This window comes from Platalea leucorodia (assembly GCF_965183815.1).
Source record: "Platalea leucorodia genome assembly, chromosome: 2".
Taxonomy (NCBI): Eukaryota; Metazoa; Chordata; class Aves; order Pelecaniformes; family Threskiornithidae; genus Platalea; species Platalea leucorodia.
Window position 1 is genome coordinate 97,822,054 of NC_138824.1, and position 20,975 is coordinate 97,843,028.

The 20,975-nt window shown below is 38.1% G+C and overlaps 1 protein-coding gene across 1 annotated transcript in view; it reads left to right on the forward strand.

The window, feature by feature from the left end:
• The window catches only part of DSCAM (DS cell adhesion molecule), a gene marked incomplete at both ends in the record, with an annotated part of 474,219 nt that overhangs the window by 67,896 nt on the left and 385,348 nt on the right, over window positions 1–20,975 (forward strand). The window contains 2 exons of the mRNA XM_082337939.1: window positions 6,006–6,323; window positions 10,990–11,136. Coding sequence (XP_082194065.1) covers window positions 6,006–6,323; window positions 10,990–11,136 — 465 coding nt within the window. The remainder of the gene's footprint in view (window positions 1–6,005; window positions 6,324–10,989; window positions 11,137–20,975) is intronic.

A 20,975-nucleotide genomic window follows, 5' to 3' on the forward strand; every position in this document is an offset into this window, starting at 1 on the left:
CAGATAATCTCACTTTTCTGCCTCTCTTCCACAACCTGCCCCCCCCGCCCCATCCTCTTTTGGGAGTGAAGGGGAACACCTTTGTCTTTTTTTGCTGTGATTCTACTATTGCTTTGTATGTGCCACCTCCCCCACCAAAACAAAACCAAAACCACAAAATAAAGCCTTGTTTTTAAATTTTCTGAAACCTCGAGATGTATTGTGGAATTGCTGGTGTGAGGACTGGCAAAGGATGTGATGCTTTTAGGCTAATACATGTGCCAGACAGACTGGAGTCACAGTAGAAGGACCTGTAACTGTAGAAAACAAACATCCACTCAGAAGCTAAAAATATTAGGGCAGCCGTGCTAGCCTTCTCCAGATAACTGAAGTCTTCAAGAAAGACGGAGAGTTGTCCTAATCACTCTCTAACTGGTAGAGATGAAGGACCAAGTGAAATGAGTGATTTGTCCCTTCCAAGTGGGGTCTAAACTGCCTTTAGGCTGTGTTTGTTGTCCTACATTAGCTACACAGGAGACTCAAAAAAGCTGTTCTCCTAAGCTAGGCACAATTCTTGGGGTCTTTCAGGAAAAGGCATCCTCCAGAATGCACACAAGCTGTTGATATTTTTTGGTTTTTCTTAAGCTTTGATTGGAACTTGATGTGTTGATGAGACTACCTGGGTTCCTAGTCACTTAACTGCTCAAGGGACTGTGTCTCATCCAGCTTTGCACCTGTTTTATGTGGCTGGGAAGATGCCTGTAGAAAATTTTCCCAACTGTCAGCTTTTGTTGGGAGTGTGTACCATGTTGTCTATCATGGTACAAAGCGGTCCCAAGCATCTACCATTCCAAGGGCAGATTGCAAGAGTCAGCACCAGGAAGGAGCTTTCTGAAAAAGGGGTGTTCTTGGATCACTTATTTCTGACAGAGACAAAGTTTACACTTTATTCTATACTGTCCTTTTTTAATGTTTTTATTATAGTCCTTGAGTTTGCTTCTAGGTTTCTTGTGTTTATGTTGCTGGTATTTAACAGTGAGAAATTCTTAAATTTTACGGTGACACCTCATACAACCTACTAAATCTAAAGAAAAGACTTGATTGTTGCCCAGTTCATCAATCACAACGTCACTGAGGAGAAAAGGAGAGGAAATACTAACATCCAGGGCTGTGACAAACCTGATGTTCCACTGTAAGACAGTTAAGGCTGTTGCTATAAACCTGCTTTAGTGCATGAGAGCAGTCAGCTGCTTAATTACATAATTTATCTTTTCTACTTTGATTTTTATTTTATCTAAATAATCTCAGTGGTCTCTTTGCTCCAGACTTTCACTTTGATTCATATCTTTTATTTTGTCTATGTAAATATTTCATGCTGGATTTGATTAATAAAAGCTATGAGAAATAATTTTCCCTTTGTTTTGAAATTGTTATTCATTTCAGACCAAACTTTGCCTTGCATAAGTATTACAGGAATAGTATTTAGCCTTTGAAAAAGTCAGGGAAAGTAATTTAAATATAAGTATCAACTAATTGTTCAGAGACATTTTATTAATATTTTTGAATATGTTGAGTTGTCTGTTGCCCAAAGGTATTTCAGTTCTTTCAAGAACTGAAGAGAAAACTGGGGCTTTAAGTGGTTAATTGCAGAATATGGAAGGAGGGCTTCTGAAGAATGAGGCACAAAAAGCTAGCTTCAAAAATCACAAATGTGTTATTTAAACTTACTAAAACTTGAACAAGAACATGATGAAAAGGAAACACAACACCAAGCCTCTGCATTGCATTCTAGCACTGAGTTGAACAGATATAATTTTTTTCTTATGTTACATGCAAACTCTGTTAAAGTTTTCACTTTTGATGTCATTACAGTAAAGGTTCTTAAAGGTGAAGCAGTCTGAAGGGGGACATAGAGAACGGTGGAGGAAGGGGAGGATCTCCCTTGGACAGATAGTTTCACAGTTTGCTTTTGCATGTCTTCTTTCATCTCTTTGTTGCAGCTGATGCTGATCCCTCCAGGACATGAGATCCTACACAGAGCAAGCCCAAGCCTGGTCCAGTATCGTAGTTTAAATGTAGCATCTTCTCTCTTATGTCTTAGTGATACCTCCTTCTGCCCATTAAAAATGAGGATTGTGAAGCACCAGCTTCAGCCTCTTTTGTCTTGTGTAACATACAATGAAGCCTTGACAAATGACACCCTTATAGGCAGAAATATCAAAAGTGTTTTTTGCTAGGCCCTTATAGAAGACCTTCAAGTGCACAGCATGTATGTAGGAGCATGTAGGAGCATGTAGGAGCTGCAGCGCCCTGGAGACCTGGAGGAAGGAGTAACATGCCAGAAGAGAGTAAAGGTCACCTCTGTACAAGCCACAAAAGCGAGTCCAGTCTTAGCTATGCCAATAGGTACAGGTATAGCAAATGCAAAGCCTAGCCTATATCTTTATACCTATCTCTGTCTGGTCTGGTTACATTGACCCAGACTGGCTATACAGTGCTCAGTCTCACTTTCTGTTTCTGAGTGTGATCGACCTGCATTCCCACCCACCAGCTTGTTGTGAGATAAGCCAGTTTACTTGACAGGAGATTTCTCAAGTGCTAGAAGAAATTTTGTATCTGGCTGACATATTCAGCACTTTCCTAGGCACAACGTGGCAGAGCTGTCTCCTCTGAAAAGCAGGAGAAATTTCCTTGACTATTATACTTTGTCAGTTCCCCTTATCACTTCAAGTAGTTGAGCCTAAGGAATTTTGACTAAACTTGCAAAAAGTGTATCCTTCCTTCCTTCTCATTCTTGTTGTGTGAGTAAAATAATGGTATCTATTTAACCTGAGATTCAGGAAATATATCTTGTCCTGTGTCTATTGATCCAATAAACTGTTTATGTGCTCCTTTAACCACACAGTTAAGGGCATAGGTCTTTGCCTCACTGGCCTCAAGTGCTTGCAGGTGCAGACTGTTTGTCACCTCGTCGTTTCAGTTGGGGCATGCACTGAGTGCTGCTGAGGTGCAGGCTTCCTCCTGTTTCCCTCAAGTATTATTGGTTTCAGTAATAAATAAACCTTATTCAGGAGGAATCTTTGACTTTCCTTCCCTTGGACTGCTAACTGATGTCATCTCTTTGAAAATGCATCTATCCAGGCCAGGTGTAGTCAGACTCAACTGCAAGCCATTTCAGTTCTGGCTTAGAGGTGTTGTAGAGGTCCCTTCCTGCAGAGCAGGCTGTGGGGGCAGGCTTGTGCCTGTTTGCTTGGGCCCTCACAATTTTAGCCATTGTTCTGGAGGCAAAATACTTCAAAAGCCTTGTTTTCAGAATAGTGTTTAGGCAGTTGGTAGAACCTGTCTGATTTTTTTTTTTCCCCCCTCCCTTCTATTCTTACCTTTTTTTTGGTAGTTCAGGTATTTCTCTTCACTGTTTTATATCTATAACTTTCATCAACTTTCCCTACTGCTTTCCCTTGCAACTTTTAGTATGAGCTTGCTTCTGCTTACTGTAAAATATGGTGTTTAGTTGGATCATATTTTACCATTAAGTAACATAAAATTACATATCGTCTTTGACTTGTCTCAGTTTCAATTAGGTTTTGATATATCACTTGTTCTGTTATTCAGCTAATCACTTTCTTCCTATGGAACATTGCAGAGAAATATCTTTTTAATAAAAGATTCTGAAATCCCATTTTTGTTGTTGAATGTATCCAAGTAGCTTACACATTTTTTTCCACTACAAAACGCATCTGGATTGTCAGCATTGTGTATATGTGTGTGTATTATAGCCCTGCAATTATTTTCCAGGGATCTTAGTGTGTTTGTGTCTGCCATTAAGATGAATGCGTACCAGATGCTGTTTTAAAATGAAGCGCTATTGTATAGGCTGATGGATGGAAAGTTTGTCAAAAGTAGTGAAAGCTTCTACAGGGGATACAAAGCAGCTGGAAAAATTCATTGTTATGTGCTGCTAGTATGAGTCTCTAGTTCAGCTGTGCTGCATTTTGATTAGAAAGTTAGATTCTATGGAAGTGTCAAACATAGTTCCTGATATTCTCTATTTTTATGGCATTTGCAATTTGGTATTCACCTCTTTATTCTCGGCTAGCAAACCTACCGTTTTTACGTGAATGTCTGTTAAGAAGCAGCATAGCATAATAAAAGTTGGCAAATGTGAACTGTATTTATTATTTCTATGTGAATGTCTTGTTGGTCGATGGAAATTAAAATGCCCTGTTGATTGTTTCACTTGTATCTGTAGAGAATAGCTTGTACAGCAGATGAACAATGCCAAATTTTTTTTTTTTTTTAGTTCTCTATTATGTTACCAACAATACTGTTCTCTGCTTCAAAGTACGACCATAATTAGAAATGTGATTATATAAAAGTGCCACCATCTTATTCAGGCCTGCTTCTTCCTGTGCTTAGTCCTATTATGCTTATTTTTGCTTTCCAGATACCCAAGTTTCTCCTAGGGCTGTGCCAGCTAGGAAAAATTTGTTTCTTGCAAGGGACTTTATTTTGTACTGGCATCTGTGTCATCTATATGCAGGGACTTGTTAGCTTCAGTGCTTGAAAATTCTTCTTTTTGAATCTCCAAGTGCCTTTCATCCTGCTCTGCGATGCCCATTTATCTGGCTGCCTCCTGCGTGCCAGACATCTTTCTGTATTGCTTTAGGAGGGTCTCTCTTAATTCTTTCTTTCTAGGGATTCCCAGAGCCAGCTCCACTCTCTTTTGATGTGGTCTCTCCTCGTGGTCAATGCTAAGATGATATTTAGAAGATAATATCTTCCCACCTTATATCTCCTCAAGACGTCAAAAGAGAAGGAAAAAATAGTCCATTTTGTGCTCTGAGGTACCATAAGACTAAGTGGCAGAGATGGACAAGGCACTTAATGACTTAGCACTGGGATTGCAAGTTATTTCTGCGGGACAATAGCATCCATCTTGTGCAAATGAAGGCTAACCTTGAAATCTGTCTCATGGATGCTCACTTGGGCCTGATGCACTATGGTCACCTTTTCAAAAACTTTGTCCTTACCAGACTTGCTTTAGAAAATCATGTCAGAATCTACTCCATTCAAGATACAGTGAAATATACAAGTTTCTGTGTTTGTGTCAAGTAAAACTGGCAAGTTTTTTACAAGTGAGCCATATATGCAAATTTACAGCAGAGTAGCGGTATGGTATTGGTAATATCTCCTACTGTTTACTGGAAAACAAAAATCATGCCTTATGCTGATATGCTCTCAGAGGGTTAGGAAGGTACTTTGGATGAAATGTTGAGGAACCTTCAAGCCACCTGGAGCCTTCAAGCCCTCCGGGTAATAGCTGAGCAGCCCATGGCAGAAATGCTCATAAGAATGAGGGCTTATCTTGTGCTCTGAACAATACCAACTTTTTTCAGTTACTGAATCTGCGGTTTAAGGTAGGGAGGGGGACTATAGTCACATGGATGGCAGAACCAAGATTACCACAAGCATGCTTTGTACCTAGGTTTATAGGTCTTTGTTAGAAAGACCTGACCAAATTATATAATGTATTTATTAAGTTGTATCTGTATTAAGTATAGCTATGTATTATTTTTATTATTAAGGAATTATGGGGATTTTTTTCATTGTTTACTCAGTCCTTTTTATTACTTTGTAAATCATTTTGCTATGGAAAGACTGTAAAAATAAATTTGTTCCAGGCAGAAATTTAGTTGCTAGAAATTTCATGGAAATAGATTACTGCTGGATTTTTGCTGGCCTTACGAAGAATGATGCACCAACAAATGCAAAAGTGATCAGATCTGTTTCATTTTACTCTACAAAGAAAGAGATTTCCCATTTTACTTTTGGATGTAAACCACTTAGTGTGTTTAATCTGGTGATATTTTCTTCTAAAATGAGAAACTTGAGGATCCAGATGTTCCAATTACCTTCCTTAGGCATTGCATTTGATTTTGTGGCCAGTAACAGTCAAATTGTTTTGTATGTAGCTGAGATTTTTTAGGTTTTCAAGGTCTGTTCTTTTTCTTTTTTTTGTCTTTCAGTTTTCAGTGAAGATCTACATGCCAGTCTATATTTTGTCAATGCATCTCTGCAAGAGGTAGTGTTTGCTAGCACCACAGGGACATTGGTACCCTGTCCAGCAGCAGGGATCCCCCCTGTGACGCTCAGATGGTACCTAGCAACGGGCGAGGAGATCTACGATGTCCCAGGGATCCGCCACGTCCACCCCAATGGCACTCTCCAAATTTTCCCCTTCCCTCCTTCAAGCTTTAATAACTTAATCCATGATAACACTTACTATTGCACAGCTGAAAATCCTTCAGGGAAAATCAGAAGTCAGGATGTTCACATTAAGGCCGGTAAGTACAGTCTTTTATTGGGTTCAAATGGGCTTGAGGAGGGAGGAAACTTGGGTGTTTCAGACAAAGAGTAGCAGCAGCTGTGAATCAAAGATCAGCCACAAGTGTAACCTCTAACTCTTCACAGTCTGAAGTAAAATAGTGGATTCTTCCCTCTCCTCCCTGATTTGATTTATTTTGGTGGTGAACAGTTAGTTTTCCAAAGATCATAATCAGTTGAGCTTCTGCACAAGTATAAGGAGAAATGAACTGATGATTAAATCATTTGTCAGACCATGCTTACTCATTAAAGAGCTGTGAGAGAAAATGATGTAGTCTCTGGATTTTGTATAGGGGCTGGAAGAAAAGAGGAATGCTTACCTAATCACATCCCTTCTCCTTTGCTTGTATTCAGTTGTGCTTTATTTTGAGAGAGAAACTTGTGTCCTGTGTAACGATTCAGCAACTGATGTTGGTCCATAGGCAGCGCTTTCTGTTTAAGATAAAAGATGCAAATGAGCATAATGGTTTTGTGTCTGTTTTCTATACTGTGTGCAGACTGGGTCAGCCAGTGGAGAATTAGAGTGGGATCAAAATCAGGCCTTTTGTTACAACACATAAACACGATTGCATAGTTTTTGAAGGTTTTGTCTACCCACTTCAGTTAATTAAAATATTCAAACAAACAAACAAAAGCTATTCTGGGAGCTGACCCTTGGTTAATGCAAATCCTCATAACCTCTTTGTTGCTGTTGGAGCTATGCTAGGCTTTTCTCAGAAGAGAAGTATCTTTCCTTTGGAGATATGCCTTCACAGGAGCTATGTAGGGAAAACTGTGAACAGTTAGCAAGTAGATTTGTCTGTGACTTTCTTTTTGAATAAGAGAATGTATTCTCTTCTTAATGATAAATCAACATTCAGAGATCTGTAGTTTGTAGACAGTTAGAAGGCAAGAAGAAAAAACAGATGTCCATGAAATTCATGTGGCTTATTAAAATTTTAGTCTAGAAATGGGGGTTTTCTTGCACAAAAAGTGACTAGTAGAAGCAAGTTCATGTTACGTATATGTGGAGTTTCTATAATGGTCTATGCTTCTTTTGAAAATGTTTAGTTGTCCACAGATCAAAAAAGTTTGAAAACCAGATTCATAAGAATACATAGTAACCAACTTTATGTTTGGAACTCAGTTCTTGTTTTTGTGCTTTTGATTTTACTTTAATGGATTTGTGGACAACTTGTCTAACAGAATTATATATAGAGAGAACATAATATTTTTTTGTCCTTTGTGGATTTGTTGATGTATCTCAATTTTGAGCATCTTTTGGGCAGCATTTTTTCACGTATTAGTTTCCAATTTTTCTATTTCTTGGATAAAATAATGTGGTGGTGTAGAGGAGGCTAAAACTTGCAATGTTGCTAGCTAAGGCTCTGAACTGGTGTTCATTTAATTGTAAAAGCTTATGATATGGATGACAGGATGCAGCTATGTCCATTGCTTAGCATTGACCCATTTATCCAGGGAACCCCAAAAGAAGTCTTCCTCCTCTGCTTGAGAAATAAACCTTGCAAATGGAAGGAGGACCTGAAAAAAAGGCTTTGCAGTAGGTGGCTGTAGCTGCTTGACTCATAAGCTAACAACTCTCTTTGGCCAAGTCACAAATGCCCCTCTTACCCCTTTTCCTTCCCTTTTTAGCCTTTTACCCCTGATCCATTAATTTCTCCATATGATTAAATTTCTCTGTTAATCTGAGGTTTGGATAACAAGTTAAACAAGTCCCCTTCCTTCATATGAACTGATACTGTGTCAGACAGAGTTGTCATTGTGCCTGATGGCAGACAGTAGCTATTAGTGAGTATCTTTTCCAAAGGCTTGTGTAATCCCCCAGTAATAGGAAAATACAATTTTTGAGGGTCTTCTGTGCATAGTAGTAAGTGTATTTTATGTTCAGATGATAAACCCTGTGTTGCTCAAATATGAAGTGATAAACTTCATTTGTTTTTGTGTTACTTTCAGTTACATTTCTGTTCATGTGAAATCTGTACACAGTTTCAGATTGGCCCTAATTAGCATGATTTTTGGGGAGCCTTTTCTAATTTCTTTTCTTCTCCATCTCCTCCTCCTTCCAGTGCCCTCCAACAACAATAGGATTTCCTAGGAATACAGAAGCAATCAGTGGAGCATTTGATCATAGCACAGTCATGCAAAGACTAATGTACCTCTGCCCATTCTCACAGTTAGCTTGAGAAAGTCTGAAGCTCATTTACCTGCTTCCCCAAGAATATGGGTAGCAGGTATAAGGGTTCCAGCTCACAGACAATTGTAATTGTGGTTTTGCATGTAATTTTGCATATAATGCAATGCACAACCCCAACTCCCAAAAAACCATAACCCCCACACCTAGACACCCACACCCAATCTTCTTCCAGGCCAGTCCCACATGAGAGTAAAGGTGCATATCTCCAGTTCATCTTCAAGCTTTCCTGTGCAATCATGGCAGGGAAGAATATATCTTTTTAGCAAAGGCTGAAATTCACATATAAATTCATGACTCGGGGACTTGGGATTTAAAAAAAAAATAAAAATCAGCAAGTCGTTCATAGCAACTGGCAAAACTATGATCTGGAAATAACTGAAGGGCCTCTGAAATCACAATAATGTAAACTTTTTAAGCAAGGAAATTAATAAACCTCTTTCCAGTTTTTGTGCCCCACATATGGTTTCTGTGTTTGCTTTTACTGAAATGATCAGTTGGGCAGATTTTCAAAATGGCCAACTGTTCTGAAAAAATACAAATACCTTTAGCAGTGTGTTAGGATCTTACTGCTAAACAAGTCTTTTCTGTAAATGATGGTTAGAGCATGAGCATTAGACAAAAATTATCCTCATTAAGATGATCTATGTGCCATTCCCTCCAGTGTAGAAAAAGATTAGGGGGCTGCTTCATCACAGGGCAGCTAGTGTTGTAAAGTCACTGCATTAAAGGTGCTTATAATATCAGTTCAGCACTTATAACAGGGTTAAGAAACTTAACCTTTGATTAAAAATAAATTATTTACTTTTTTAAAAACTAGTGGTGTCTATCTTATCATAGAAGATGGATTTGGTTTGATTTTTAAAAAGATATTTAATTTATAATTAAATTTGTTTACTTTTGGTTAGAGTTTCTAACAGTTATATTGATACGGTCTTGTTTGGGATGGAGAACTTAAATATTCCTTTTTGCAATGACAGCACTGGACCTGAAAACTTGATGCTGTTTGTATTTGTGAAAACTACAGTTACATTTCAGTACTCTGCCTTTTTTTTCTTGAAATACATTGTAAGTGGGGCTGACAGTTAGAAATTCCAGTGCTCCTGGTGTATAGAAATACTTTTGTAAACTCTGCAAAGGATTTACTGATTCTTCAGTTGAGAATCAATGTGGTTAAATGTAATTGGCAGAGCTTGGGATATGTTTGTGAGCAGGATATGTAGGCAAGAAATGTCACAGCAATGTGGCAGTTCAGAATTGCTGACTTGGTTACACTGTTGCACTGGGGTTGTTCTTCCCAATAACTTTTACCCTCAGGCATACACATGCCTCAGACACACATGTCATTTTCCAATACATTCGTCCCTATTTTCATTTAAACTGTCTATCACTTCAAGATATACAACTTTGTTCGCCACCTCAAGATATATTACTATGTTGGCTGTGGTGATTTCTTTTTTTGCACCTTGACCTTATGGTCCTGTGGAGAGCCTGTGTTGCTGCTTGTCCTTCCTGTCTTACCCATTTACTTCTTGTAGTAGACAACATGAGTTTCTTCTCTGCCCTGTCACCTTCTCCATTAACTGTTGCTCATAGGATTTTTCACCCCTCATTCTTCATTGAATTGTTTCAGAACTAGGATTTTCTTTCTTTCCATTCTCCTACACAATGCAATTTCATCTCATCCCCGCAGTATTGGTTTGGTGTGAAAAATTTCTCCAGTTGTTCTTTTTTCTCTTTGTCCATTAAATTAATTCTTTCAGATGCTAGACAAATCATATCCCGGATCTAAGTGCCCCCATGCTGTTTTTTAATACAACTCTGAGTCATAGTTTCTATTTTCTTACCATTAACCTATTTCTTCCAGTGCTGGTCAATTGAATGTAGCTCTTACCTTACCCACTATGATTCCTCTGTGTTTCTGAGACACCTTGCTTTTTCTCTGGCTGTCACCTCCATTGATTTTCTCCTTTGGTTCTCACTTCTTCCAAATCCTAAATGACACTGACCTTCTCTTCCACCCTCTGGATGTCTAATTCACACACAGTACTTGTATGTACTTTGTACCCTTTGATAGAGCAGAAAACAATTTGTGATGGGAAACGTGGCATGAGAAACTAGACACATAGCAGAAGGCATAACACCATTTCCCATACAGATATGCTGTTCTTACAAAAGTCTTTCTCCTTGCCCTCAGAATTATGTAGGAGAAGAACACAGAAATATGATGAAATGCAGATTTTGAGGCAATGAAAAGATCTGGGAATGCTTTCATATTAATTTGCAATCAGCCATGCAAAACTGTATCATTTACTGAGACAGAAGAATTCACAATCTGAGTAACCTTCTTGGGGGAATTTTGCAAGGCTAACTGAAGAAGTGGATGGGATGTGTGATTACGACTTGTTTAATAAAATGTCGTCTTCTATTTTCAGTTTTACGGGAACCCTATACAGTCCGTGTGGAGGACCAGAAAGCCATGAGAGGCAATGTAGCAGTGTTCAAGTGCATTATCCCCTCCTCTGTGGAGGCATACATCACTGTTGTCTCATGGGAGAAAGACACAGTCTCGCTTGTCTCAGGTAGGCTGTTATGGCTTTCTTTTCCAATTGGCAATGGCAGCTATGGTTTCTGTTTTTTCCCCCCAAATGCCTGATGTTTACTTTGAGTCAATTATAGCTGAATAGTATGTCATCCTTCCAGTAACCTATTTCACATTAGCATTGCTGCATCCATATGACTCTGTGTGACATAAAGGTTTTAGACAGCCCTGCTTTTTCTAGCATGCTTGAGGGGAAATAACATGGTTTTTGTTTTATACCAGACATAAAACCAGCTTCCTGGTGCTGTGGCAATGGGTTCATGTTTTAACTTTGATAAGGAGCTCCAATGTGCCAAAGAAATTTGAGTGTCATAAAGCACGTGTTGGGTTGTAATTGTTTCTCAGTAGTAATGTTACTCGTGGATTAGAAGAAATCCCAAGTCTAAATTTGTTTGGTTATGTTTAAATGAGGTACGTAATCGATATTTATATTTGATAACATTTTAATTTCAAGTATCTTCGTAGATAACACTGGAGGCTTAAGCACATGGTAAACTGTGCTGTAAGCCGAATATACTGAAGTGAAACAATCTATTCTAAAACAGTTATATGCATTAATCTATTTACTGACAAAGTGAGGAAATGTGAGGCATTGTTCAGGAAGTACAGGGAATTCAGGCAAAGAATATCCAACATTTTAAAGTATAAACATTGTAAGAAATTCATGGGAGAAAGTATATGTGGGAAAAATATTTTCAGCATAGTACATATCTAAATTATATATTACACAAAGTGCAGCTGTTGTTACACATACAAATGATTTATGTGTGCAGAAATTTGAAATATACTGTTCCAGGGTAATGCAGAATGGAAAAAAAAATAGTTTGAGTTAAATGTTGCTGCAGAGTATACTTAAGAATGTGTTTGTGTTTATGATCCTACAATGTCTGGAAATGTTTTTATATTTCTCAGTATATTAATAATCTTTCCTTTCTTACAAATGTGGCATTGATGGAAATATCTATGTTTCTATATGACTTATATTATGGATTTTATTTATCTATGTGTTTTATTGATTCCTTACATAAGCTTGTTCTATATTTTTAAAATATATTTCAAATAGCTTTCTAGGGATTTGGTAGATATTTAAGTACCATGCAATTGATGATCAGTTGTCCTATACTACTGGTGCACTGTTTAACCTTGGTAAATGCATTTCATTGTTATGCTCTTGGATTTTGATATGGCATTTTATTTTTGCCATTGAGCAACTGAAACTGAGTGTGTTTCCACAAAGAGGTCTGTAATATCTGAATTGTAGGACTCACCAACACTTCAGCCAATATAGTCAGGTGAGAGTTGTATTTAAATACGCAAATAAGCTTTCCATTATTCTGTATATAATGATACAGAACTATGCTTAAGATTATCTAAACTATAATTAAGATTATTTTATGCAACAGTGGATGAATGTGTTTACTTTGCTTCGTCTTAAAATAGGCTACTACATGATGCACGTACATCTGTACGTGTGATTATTGACTGGAGGAAAAGAATGTGTATACCTCCATGATTAACTGCCTTAATATTTTTTTTAAGTCTATTTATTTTGTATTATAAGGAAACATGCATATTTTCTCTGTCAACATAGATTGCATCCTCTTGATCTGATTTTTTTGACTTGAGCATTAGTAGCTGGTACCTATGTGATATCTTTGAGTGGCTTAATCCTGCCCTTCACCCTGGAAACAGGAGTAGGACACGCAGGTCTCTGTAACCCCTTCTTTAGGGAAGAAAGCACGGCATTTCTGCAGACCATCATGGCTGCTATTTGAAGATAATTTCATTCTGGTTAGTCTATATTGATTTTAACCCTAAACTTCTGTTGTAATAACAACAAAAAGTGTAATAACATTTAACTGTATGGACCTAAATTTAATCTTTTTTTTTTCTTTAATGCAACTTCTGACTGTGGTTGACTGGGCTACAGTCATTAAAAATCTATTACAAATTTCAGCACTTAACAACCGGTTTCTAATTACCTCAAAAGCCAACAGTTAGAAATCTAAATGGAAATAAACCATAATTCATTAAAACTGATGCTATTAAAAATCTCAGTTTATCATATTGGATCGCATCACAGAAAAGACAGTTTCAGAGATGAAATCACAGGTTAGATTACAAGTCGATGCTATCTGTCATGCAAGGGCAAAAGTGAGTCAGGAAAACATTGCTCCAGTTTAACCACAATGATTGCAAGATTTGTTTGTTCATCATTTATACTCTTTAACTGCAGCTTAATAGTGAGAGCATTTAAAAACCAGAACCCACAAGTGTTTCATAAAACAATTGCCTTGAGTTTTACCCATAATCAATTTTGCAATAATTTGGCCATGAACTCAAATGGTAGATATTGATCAAGCTTGTCTTCTTAGAATGCCAGTGCTGATGAATAGGATGCAACACATAACATGACTATTGAGCTGTTTTCCACTAATGATCAATATTCTGAGGAAATGCATATGCTTGCTTATATAGCCCCTGCTAGCATGGTTTTTTTTCTGTGTGCTAGACCAGATTCATTGTTATACTTTTTATCTCAGTATTTAATATTAGAAAATATCAAGTTCTGATTTGTCTTGTTCTTGTTTCTTGACATAACTATTTATTGGTTACTTATTAACATCAGCAAAAATGAGAGCCATCTTGAGGGGAAACCTCTACTGTGAAAGAGCAAGAATATAAAAGGATATGCACTCACAGAGTGATGATTACTGTGGTTTGAGGTGGACAAGGGTTTTGTGGAAAAACTAGATAGTGTTTACTTGAAAAGAAAGAAAAAGAAAAGAGACAGAGGAAAAACATGAGAAGAACATTTTCACTGAGATGATATATCCATTTCAAATAGAAGACAAATAGCCCATGAAGCTTACACCTTACAGGAGGGAATGGGAGAGCCCCTATGACAGGAAGCAGGGCAGCTTTTCAGTGGGGAAGCTCCATATGGAAGTGATCCAACAGAGAAGTTTTGTTTTTGTTTTTGGTGGTGTTTTGTTTGTTTGTTTGTTTGTTTGTTTTTAATTTCCTGAAAGGCTTAAACCTCAATGCGATACTTCCAAGTACAACTTAGAGGAAATATTTCATATACCTGTCTATCTGTAGTCCCATTCTGACTACTAGGATAGAGAGATCTGTAGATGAACCAGAATCCTTTATTTCAGCTGTTACTTACTGTTCTAGATATCAATTATTTTTTTAATGTAAATTCAATATTTTAAAGAAAAAAGCAAAGTGTTTTTGCTTTTACAATGGTAAAAAAAAATCTAGCTTTTTAGAAAGAGTGTTTAAGAGCTTTATTCCTTGATTAAGACAGTGAGATTTTTTTGCTCCTGCAACAATCTACTATCCTAGCCATATCTGCTTTTGTCTGTATGCTTAGTTCTCAGAGAGCACAGTGATGTCCATAGTAATCAAAGTGTGTAATAAATACGGCTGGGCTAAAGCATCTTCTGTTTCCTGGCTGCAATTTTATGTCATGCCTCCAGGTTATTGTTAAGTAATTGGGAGTTGAAACGTATTAAGACATATTGCCAGTGCATTTCCAAGGAGTGTCTAGATAGGTCAGACTCCCTGTTCAATAAAGGAGAAGCTACCCATGCTTGGAGCCAGAAATACTGAATTCTATGAAGTCCATGTGCAAGGACAGCTGTGGATTGAAAAGGTGTGTATGTGCTTGTCTGTCTGTCAAGGGAACAGCAAAATAATTGGGGTTTTGCTCCTACACTTTGTCTTTCAATGTGACAGCAAATCTGGAGCCAAAAAGTTTTCTCAGGGTGTCCTCTAGGGGCCAAGGTAGTGGGAAAAAGATTTTTAAAGCAAGGTAAAAACCATTATTTGGATTAATCTATTCTGGGGAAAAGTAGAAAACCCCAACTTCCAACAACAAATACACAGAAGTCTTTTCATACTGGAAAGATCCATTTTGAATAATAATTGTTAGATGAAGTATTCAGCCATCTCCACTAGATACAGCTGTGTTACAAACTCTCATGATAAACAAGGACAGCAGCAGACCTCTGCGGTTGTCAATCTGCTACAAATGCATAAAGTGTATCTTATTTGCCCATCTGTGTCTTCTAGTAAAAGTAATCAAACTTTCCAGTGGTGTGTGTCTTGCCTAAGAATCTCTGAGATGCTGGCCAAATAGAAGGACCAACAGTAACTCTGAGAAGTCTTAAGGGGCTCTCAAAGTGCAGATTACTGCTATACCAAGCTCTACAGCTGTAACTTCAGGATCTCTTTTTTGAAGATCCCTCTTTTCTGAAGAATTGTATACTGTCAGTTGACTTGAAACTTGAGTCTGAAATTCATTTGAATTATAATAAGTAATGTAATGATGTGCAGTTTTCTCTTGTATCAGTAACCAGCTCTTACGCATTTTCATTAGATGACACTGAACATAAAAGCTTAAATAATCCTAGGACATTGTATGACTGATAGCTGCATATGGCTTGCTGAAAGGTCAAGTTTCCTTTCCTCCTTACTGCTTTCCTTCACAAACCATTCCCAAAGAAAGAGATTTTTGGAATCAGCTTTGTGTTGACCTTGTAACCATCGAAAAGAGCCTAGGCCCTGCGGGACCAAAGAGTGCAGCAAAGTATGTTTTTATAACAACAGCCATAAAACCAAGGAACAATAGTATAGAAAAGTGCCACAGTACAGATTGTGCTTCTGCTCCTCTTGAGCAACTGCAAGGCAGAAGGGAGACTAGTGCTTGCCTTGTAGTATTTCTTCACAGGCAGAACAATGAAGCTGGACTAGAAGGGAAAGTAAAGACAAAATAGCTGCTGATTCTGCTCTGCCTAGGTGAAAGCAAAGAGCAGAGTTTGTTCATGGGTTAATTAGCCCCAGAGAGAGCAAAGGATGGGTGTGGTTATAGGGGAAGGAGGGCAGAAAGGGATTATTAAAAATAAAGATCAGTGTAAGGGATCAGCAGAGAGACAGAAAAGAGGAGAATGAAGAAGAGATGGAAACAAAGAGAAAGGCTGAAGAATAAAATTTGGTCTGTCACTACACACCTTACTTCTGTTATGAACGCCTCCTATCCTGATACTGATAACTACAAGGGACTTCGAGTTTTTCCATGTATCTGAACAGCTTAGTGCCAAGAGCAGGATCATGAATAGGTTCATGCCCTGACCTTTCTGAATTCCCATTTTCTTGTCTAATGACATACCATGCAAGAATCTGATTTATACATAGAGCGTGACTGCTTAAAAAAGGTAGAAAAGGAGAGAGACAGATAATAACGACTGTGCACAATGGCATATTTAAATCTGCACCAAAAGAATAGCAGCTTTGAGGCAAAGGTGTGTAAGCATGAACGGAACGCAGTTCCCTGAAGGGCTGTGATTGACGTGCAGATGACTGCCGATGAGCCTTCCAGCCAGCATACTTTCCATCAGCCAGAAATTAGACACACTGGACCATGGCTTGAGAAGTGTCACTGATGTACAATGAACTACATTCGATGTAATGAATTGCATTATTTATTTACACACAGTTCCTCAAGTCTTGTCTTTAAAAGGCTCAGGGGCTCTTGGATCTCTTTTTGCACAAAGGGCTTTTCTGAACTGCTGCGGTTGACAGTAAGCAGTCAATGTTTGCCAGTAGTTATCACGTGATGGCATCTAAAATACAGCGCTGCAGTTTTCATTTGTGCTGGCGTTTGGAGATTACAGCAGGTGTTCAGTTTGCACAGAGTGATCACTTTTTTTCAGCCATGAGGTTTGTACGTAGTGGAGAAAAAAAAAAAAATCTCTCTTTTTATACAGAGTGGTTCTGTGTGCAGAGTCCCATGTTCAGAATTAGATTATTGCTGATCATCACAGGGATTAAGTTCAGTCATTTGATTGAGGCTGTGTCTAGTAGGGATGAGCTATTGTCTGTCTTGTTTTGGTTTGATGTCAGGGCTTAATCGTAGTTTTCAACCAGTAAGCATTCAGCAGACACTTAACCTACACCACTGAATGCTCTAGATGCAATATTTTTTCTGGTTCTGGGTGAAGTAGGATGAAGAGTACACTTTTTTATGCTTAAATATTAGCAACATATATAAAATTAAAATATTCTGAATGTAAACTACCTTCTACAAGAAATATGTCAGTGAGATTTAATTCTGCTATTCAAAGTTGTGATAGCACACAGAAAGTAAAACAGTCAAACCCCTGTATCTGCTGAGCTTCCTTGACTCTGGAAAGCTAATGTGAGTAGTATTCAGCAATGCTCAAGTCAGACTGTAGGTTTGCTGTTACAGTAATGTGTTTTCTGAGCTTCTTGAAGGCATGTAAAGTGCAATTGCCCACCTCTAAAGACAACACATTTCTTCCTCATGTTCTCTTTCAACAAAGTTATTTTCCTAAGGGACCTAGGAAAAGGTCATTTACTACATTATTTAAGAAATGTCTAGTTATCTGCATTTTTTTCTGAGAGCACTGTTCTTTTAAGAGGAGAATGTCATAATTCTAGAAAGTGGAGATGGTAAAAACTTAGTACTTCCTGCTTGTGCAAACGTTTTTCACACTCCCCTTTGACTCATTGTAAACTAAAATTGTAACTGAGCAAGGCAACATACTTAACACTGTTCATTGGAGGACCTTTCCTCTGGCTACTCTGCAGCCTGTGCTCTGTGTTTGCTTCCTACTCTGTTACGCCGGAGTATTTCGATCAGGTGAATGATTCTAAAATTATGGCTGTGGGATCGGTATGATTGGATGCAAGGATTTCAATGGCTTTGTGGGAGGCAGGTGTTTAGCGTGACTTGAAGGGATGAAGATGGAAAACATCTGATCCACATGTCAAAGAATTACATTTTGAGAGCATGGAGGAAAGTGAGCGATACGATTGTAAGCAAAGGAGTGGTTTCTGATCATTTAATCACCACAGGGAAGCATGCGTGTTAAACGGAGGTGTTAATATCAGAGAGACTGTTGTTTTCCTGTAGAGGGAACTTGCAGATTTTCCTCAGCGTGACTGGACGTTTTGGCTGCTCTGAGGGCATAGAACATCGGTGGCTGTTTGTGAGAGAGGGAGGAGAAAAACCTATTTGAGTGGGGTGTCTTGGTGCTTACAGTGCAGAAAGCCAAAATTTGCTCTGTCTCACTATACCCAGCAATTTTAATACTAATAGAGTTCACAAACGGTAGCAGTGTTTTTGGCATTTCAGTAATCAAGTGTGTCTAGGAGACAAGTGTATCATAATTATTTTTCCCCCTCTGTTGCTGTTCTGTTTTGGATAGCCCTCCCTTTCCATCATTTGGAGGGATCCTTTCCCGCTACTCACTTTAAAACCAAACAGAATAAACCCCAATAACCCCCCAATCCTCTCTCTCTATTTTTTTTCTCAACCCTTTAATTTTTTTTTCCCCTTTGTACTTACACAATTAAAGTGCATGAAAAACGTGATTGGATTCAGGCTCCCTTCAGAATTCCTGCTTGTGCTCTCATGAATTAAAGAGGGGGGGAGGGAGAGAGAGAGAGAGAGAGAGGGAGGTTGTACCTCTGCTTTCTGTGTTAAGGCTTCAAATATTTGTTTTGTTTTGGTTTTTTTAAATATATGCATTTCTCTTTCTCTCTCTGTATCCATGAGTGTGTGTATACAGATACACACACATATATATACACACATATATATATATGGGCACCTATCATGCCTCTCTACGGGTGTGAGGGTCTGTTGCAGCACGCATAACATTATCCAATCTGATGCCCTAACTGTTCTGTTTTACCACCTTGTTACTGATGTTGCCAGTCATGAAGAGGTTTCTTTCAGCATGGTTGAATTCAGTGGCACAGTTAGTCTCTCACTGGAAATATCTGTGTCACATTATTTTCTCTCCAGATGTACTTGAAATTTCTCTCATTTTCCTGGGGTGAATCCCATTTTATCATCTAGCCAGCTTTTTCTAGCCCCCTCAGTTCCTGTAATATTAATTCTCTCTGGGGTTTGTAAAACCTTCCAATAAATATGGCCTGCATTTTAATTAACTTGATGTTTACCAGATCTTTATTAAAGGTGAAATAAGAGCAGACTGACTGCTAACCTTCACAGGTGTTCTCTCAACATTTTTCCATTTTGTCTCTGCTCTTTGCTTGCAATTCCTCAGGCAGTTTTTGGTTCATATAATTTTTCTTGAATATTTGAAGCAATATTTTTTTTTATTGCTTTGGTTTGATATGCAGGATTTTTGGGGGTCTGATTTGTAGACAGCAAGGCTCAGTGATATCAGATTTGGTATCAAAGGGCTAGGAGCAGGAACATATTTCGGTGAATCATTGTGCTGGTTTTAGGTCTCATTTTTTTAATTTATTTTCATTTTTCCTTTTTGAAATAGTGATTGTAGCATCATTTTCTTCCTTATAAATCTGATCTGCTAGGGGCTTGTGATCTTGTCACCTTCCTGAATGGCAGTGGATAAGTAGATGACCGCATTAAGCACTGTATGCTTGAGGTTTCCCATCAAAACTCTGTCTAACCTGAGCAAACAGCCAATGAGCTTTGACAGTTTTGATATGAGGGGACAAAATTGATGCATGAGATTCATTATAATGAGTGTGGGCCTTACTACCCAGAATGCTTTATACCTTATAGCTTTTGCCTGTATACATGGTTTAGCTGCACTCTGAGAGGGGTAGAATGTCAAAACTGCCACGAGCAGTGATTTTTTTTTTTTTTGTTATTTTTAATACGTCAAGGAGATACCTACTGGTGACATCTGGAAGAAACACGAACAGTATTTTCCAGTGTTGTGTGATGTACCAGGTAACTGATTTAAACTAAAACATCGTTGTGGAGTACAGTGCTATTAAGCAGATAAACCCGCAGATTTTTAGGGCTGTAGATGGCCATACGGATGCTCATTTAGTTTGTCTTCCCTGTCGAGAGTCCAATTTGAATGGAAAGGCTCATTAGAAGAAAGACTCATTAGAAAGAATTGGAAGTACCTATCTAGTAGAGCTTTGTTTCATTTGCTGTGACGTCAGTGTCGTTATCTCTGATCCTTCACCTGGGTTGCTAAACTGTAAAGGCACATTTTAATAGCATGTGTTTTCTCTTCGGCAGAAGGTTACAATGAAGGCTGGGTGATCTTTTAGTTAGAATCAAGTGAATTTTTAAAGCCTGTGATCTGGTAGGTGAGCTCAAGCTGTGTAACTGCACTGGGGTGACACACGGGCAGATGCTCTATCCTGCTGCAGAAAGGTGGTGAATGCCAAGACTAAACATTTTTTGTTGTGAACAGTTGCTGTACCAAAAATGCCTTTGGTTTTGCTAGAAAACTTAAAGCTACTGAATTTCTGATAAAAGTGAGAGTACAGGAGAAGAAAGATTGAACTGTTTAGATGTTCTTTCCCACCATCAAAATTGCATTGTAATTGCAATTACAGATATTTTTCGCGGCAAAAATAACTTACCAATTTGTTAGTTCATGTTTGTTTGCACGTTTTTATCATGCACTCGAACACTGTTCATGTTGAATGTCTTGAAATGTTTACTGCAGGCCATGGAGACTGATGTGATGCCATTCTTTCAGCTGGCAGAGGAGTGTGATCCACACAGACCTGTCAACAAAAGCAGGTCAGCAGGATTGAGCAAGAAAAAAAAAAAATCAATAAATCTTTGAATTAATCATGTAGCTGCCAGAGAGAATTATGGGTGCATGAAATGAAGGGTGTAGGTATATATCTACGGCAACTTATTCTTTCCTACCTCATTGTGTCCTTTTCTTTTCTACGCCTGCAAGTTTTCTTTCCTCTACAGCCATCTGAACAGCTCTGTGTTTATTCAGATACCATGATGGAATACTCACCATTCATTTTAAA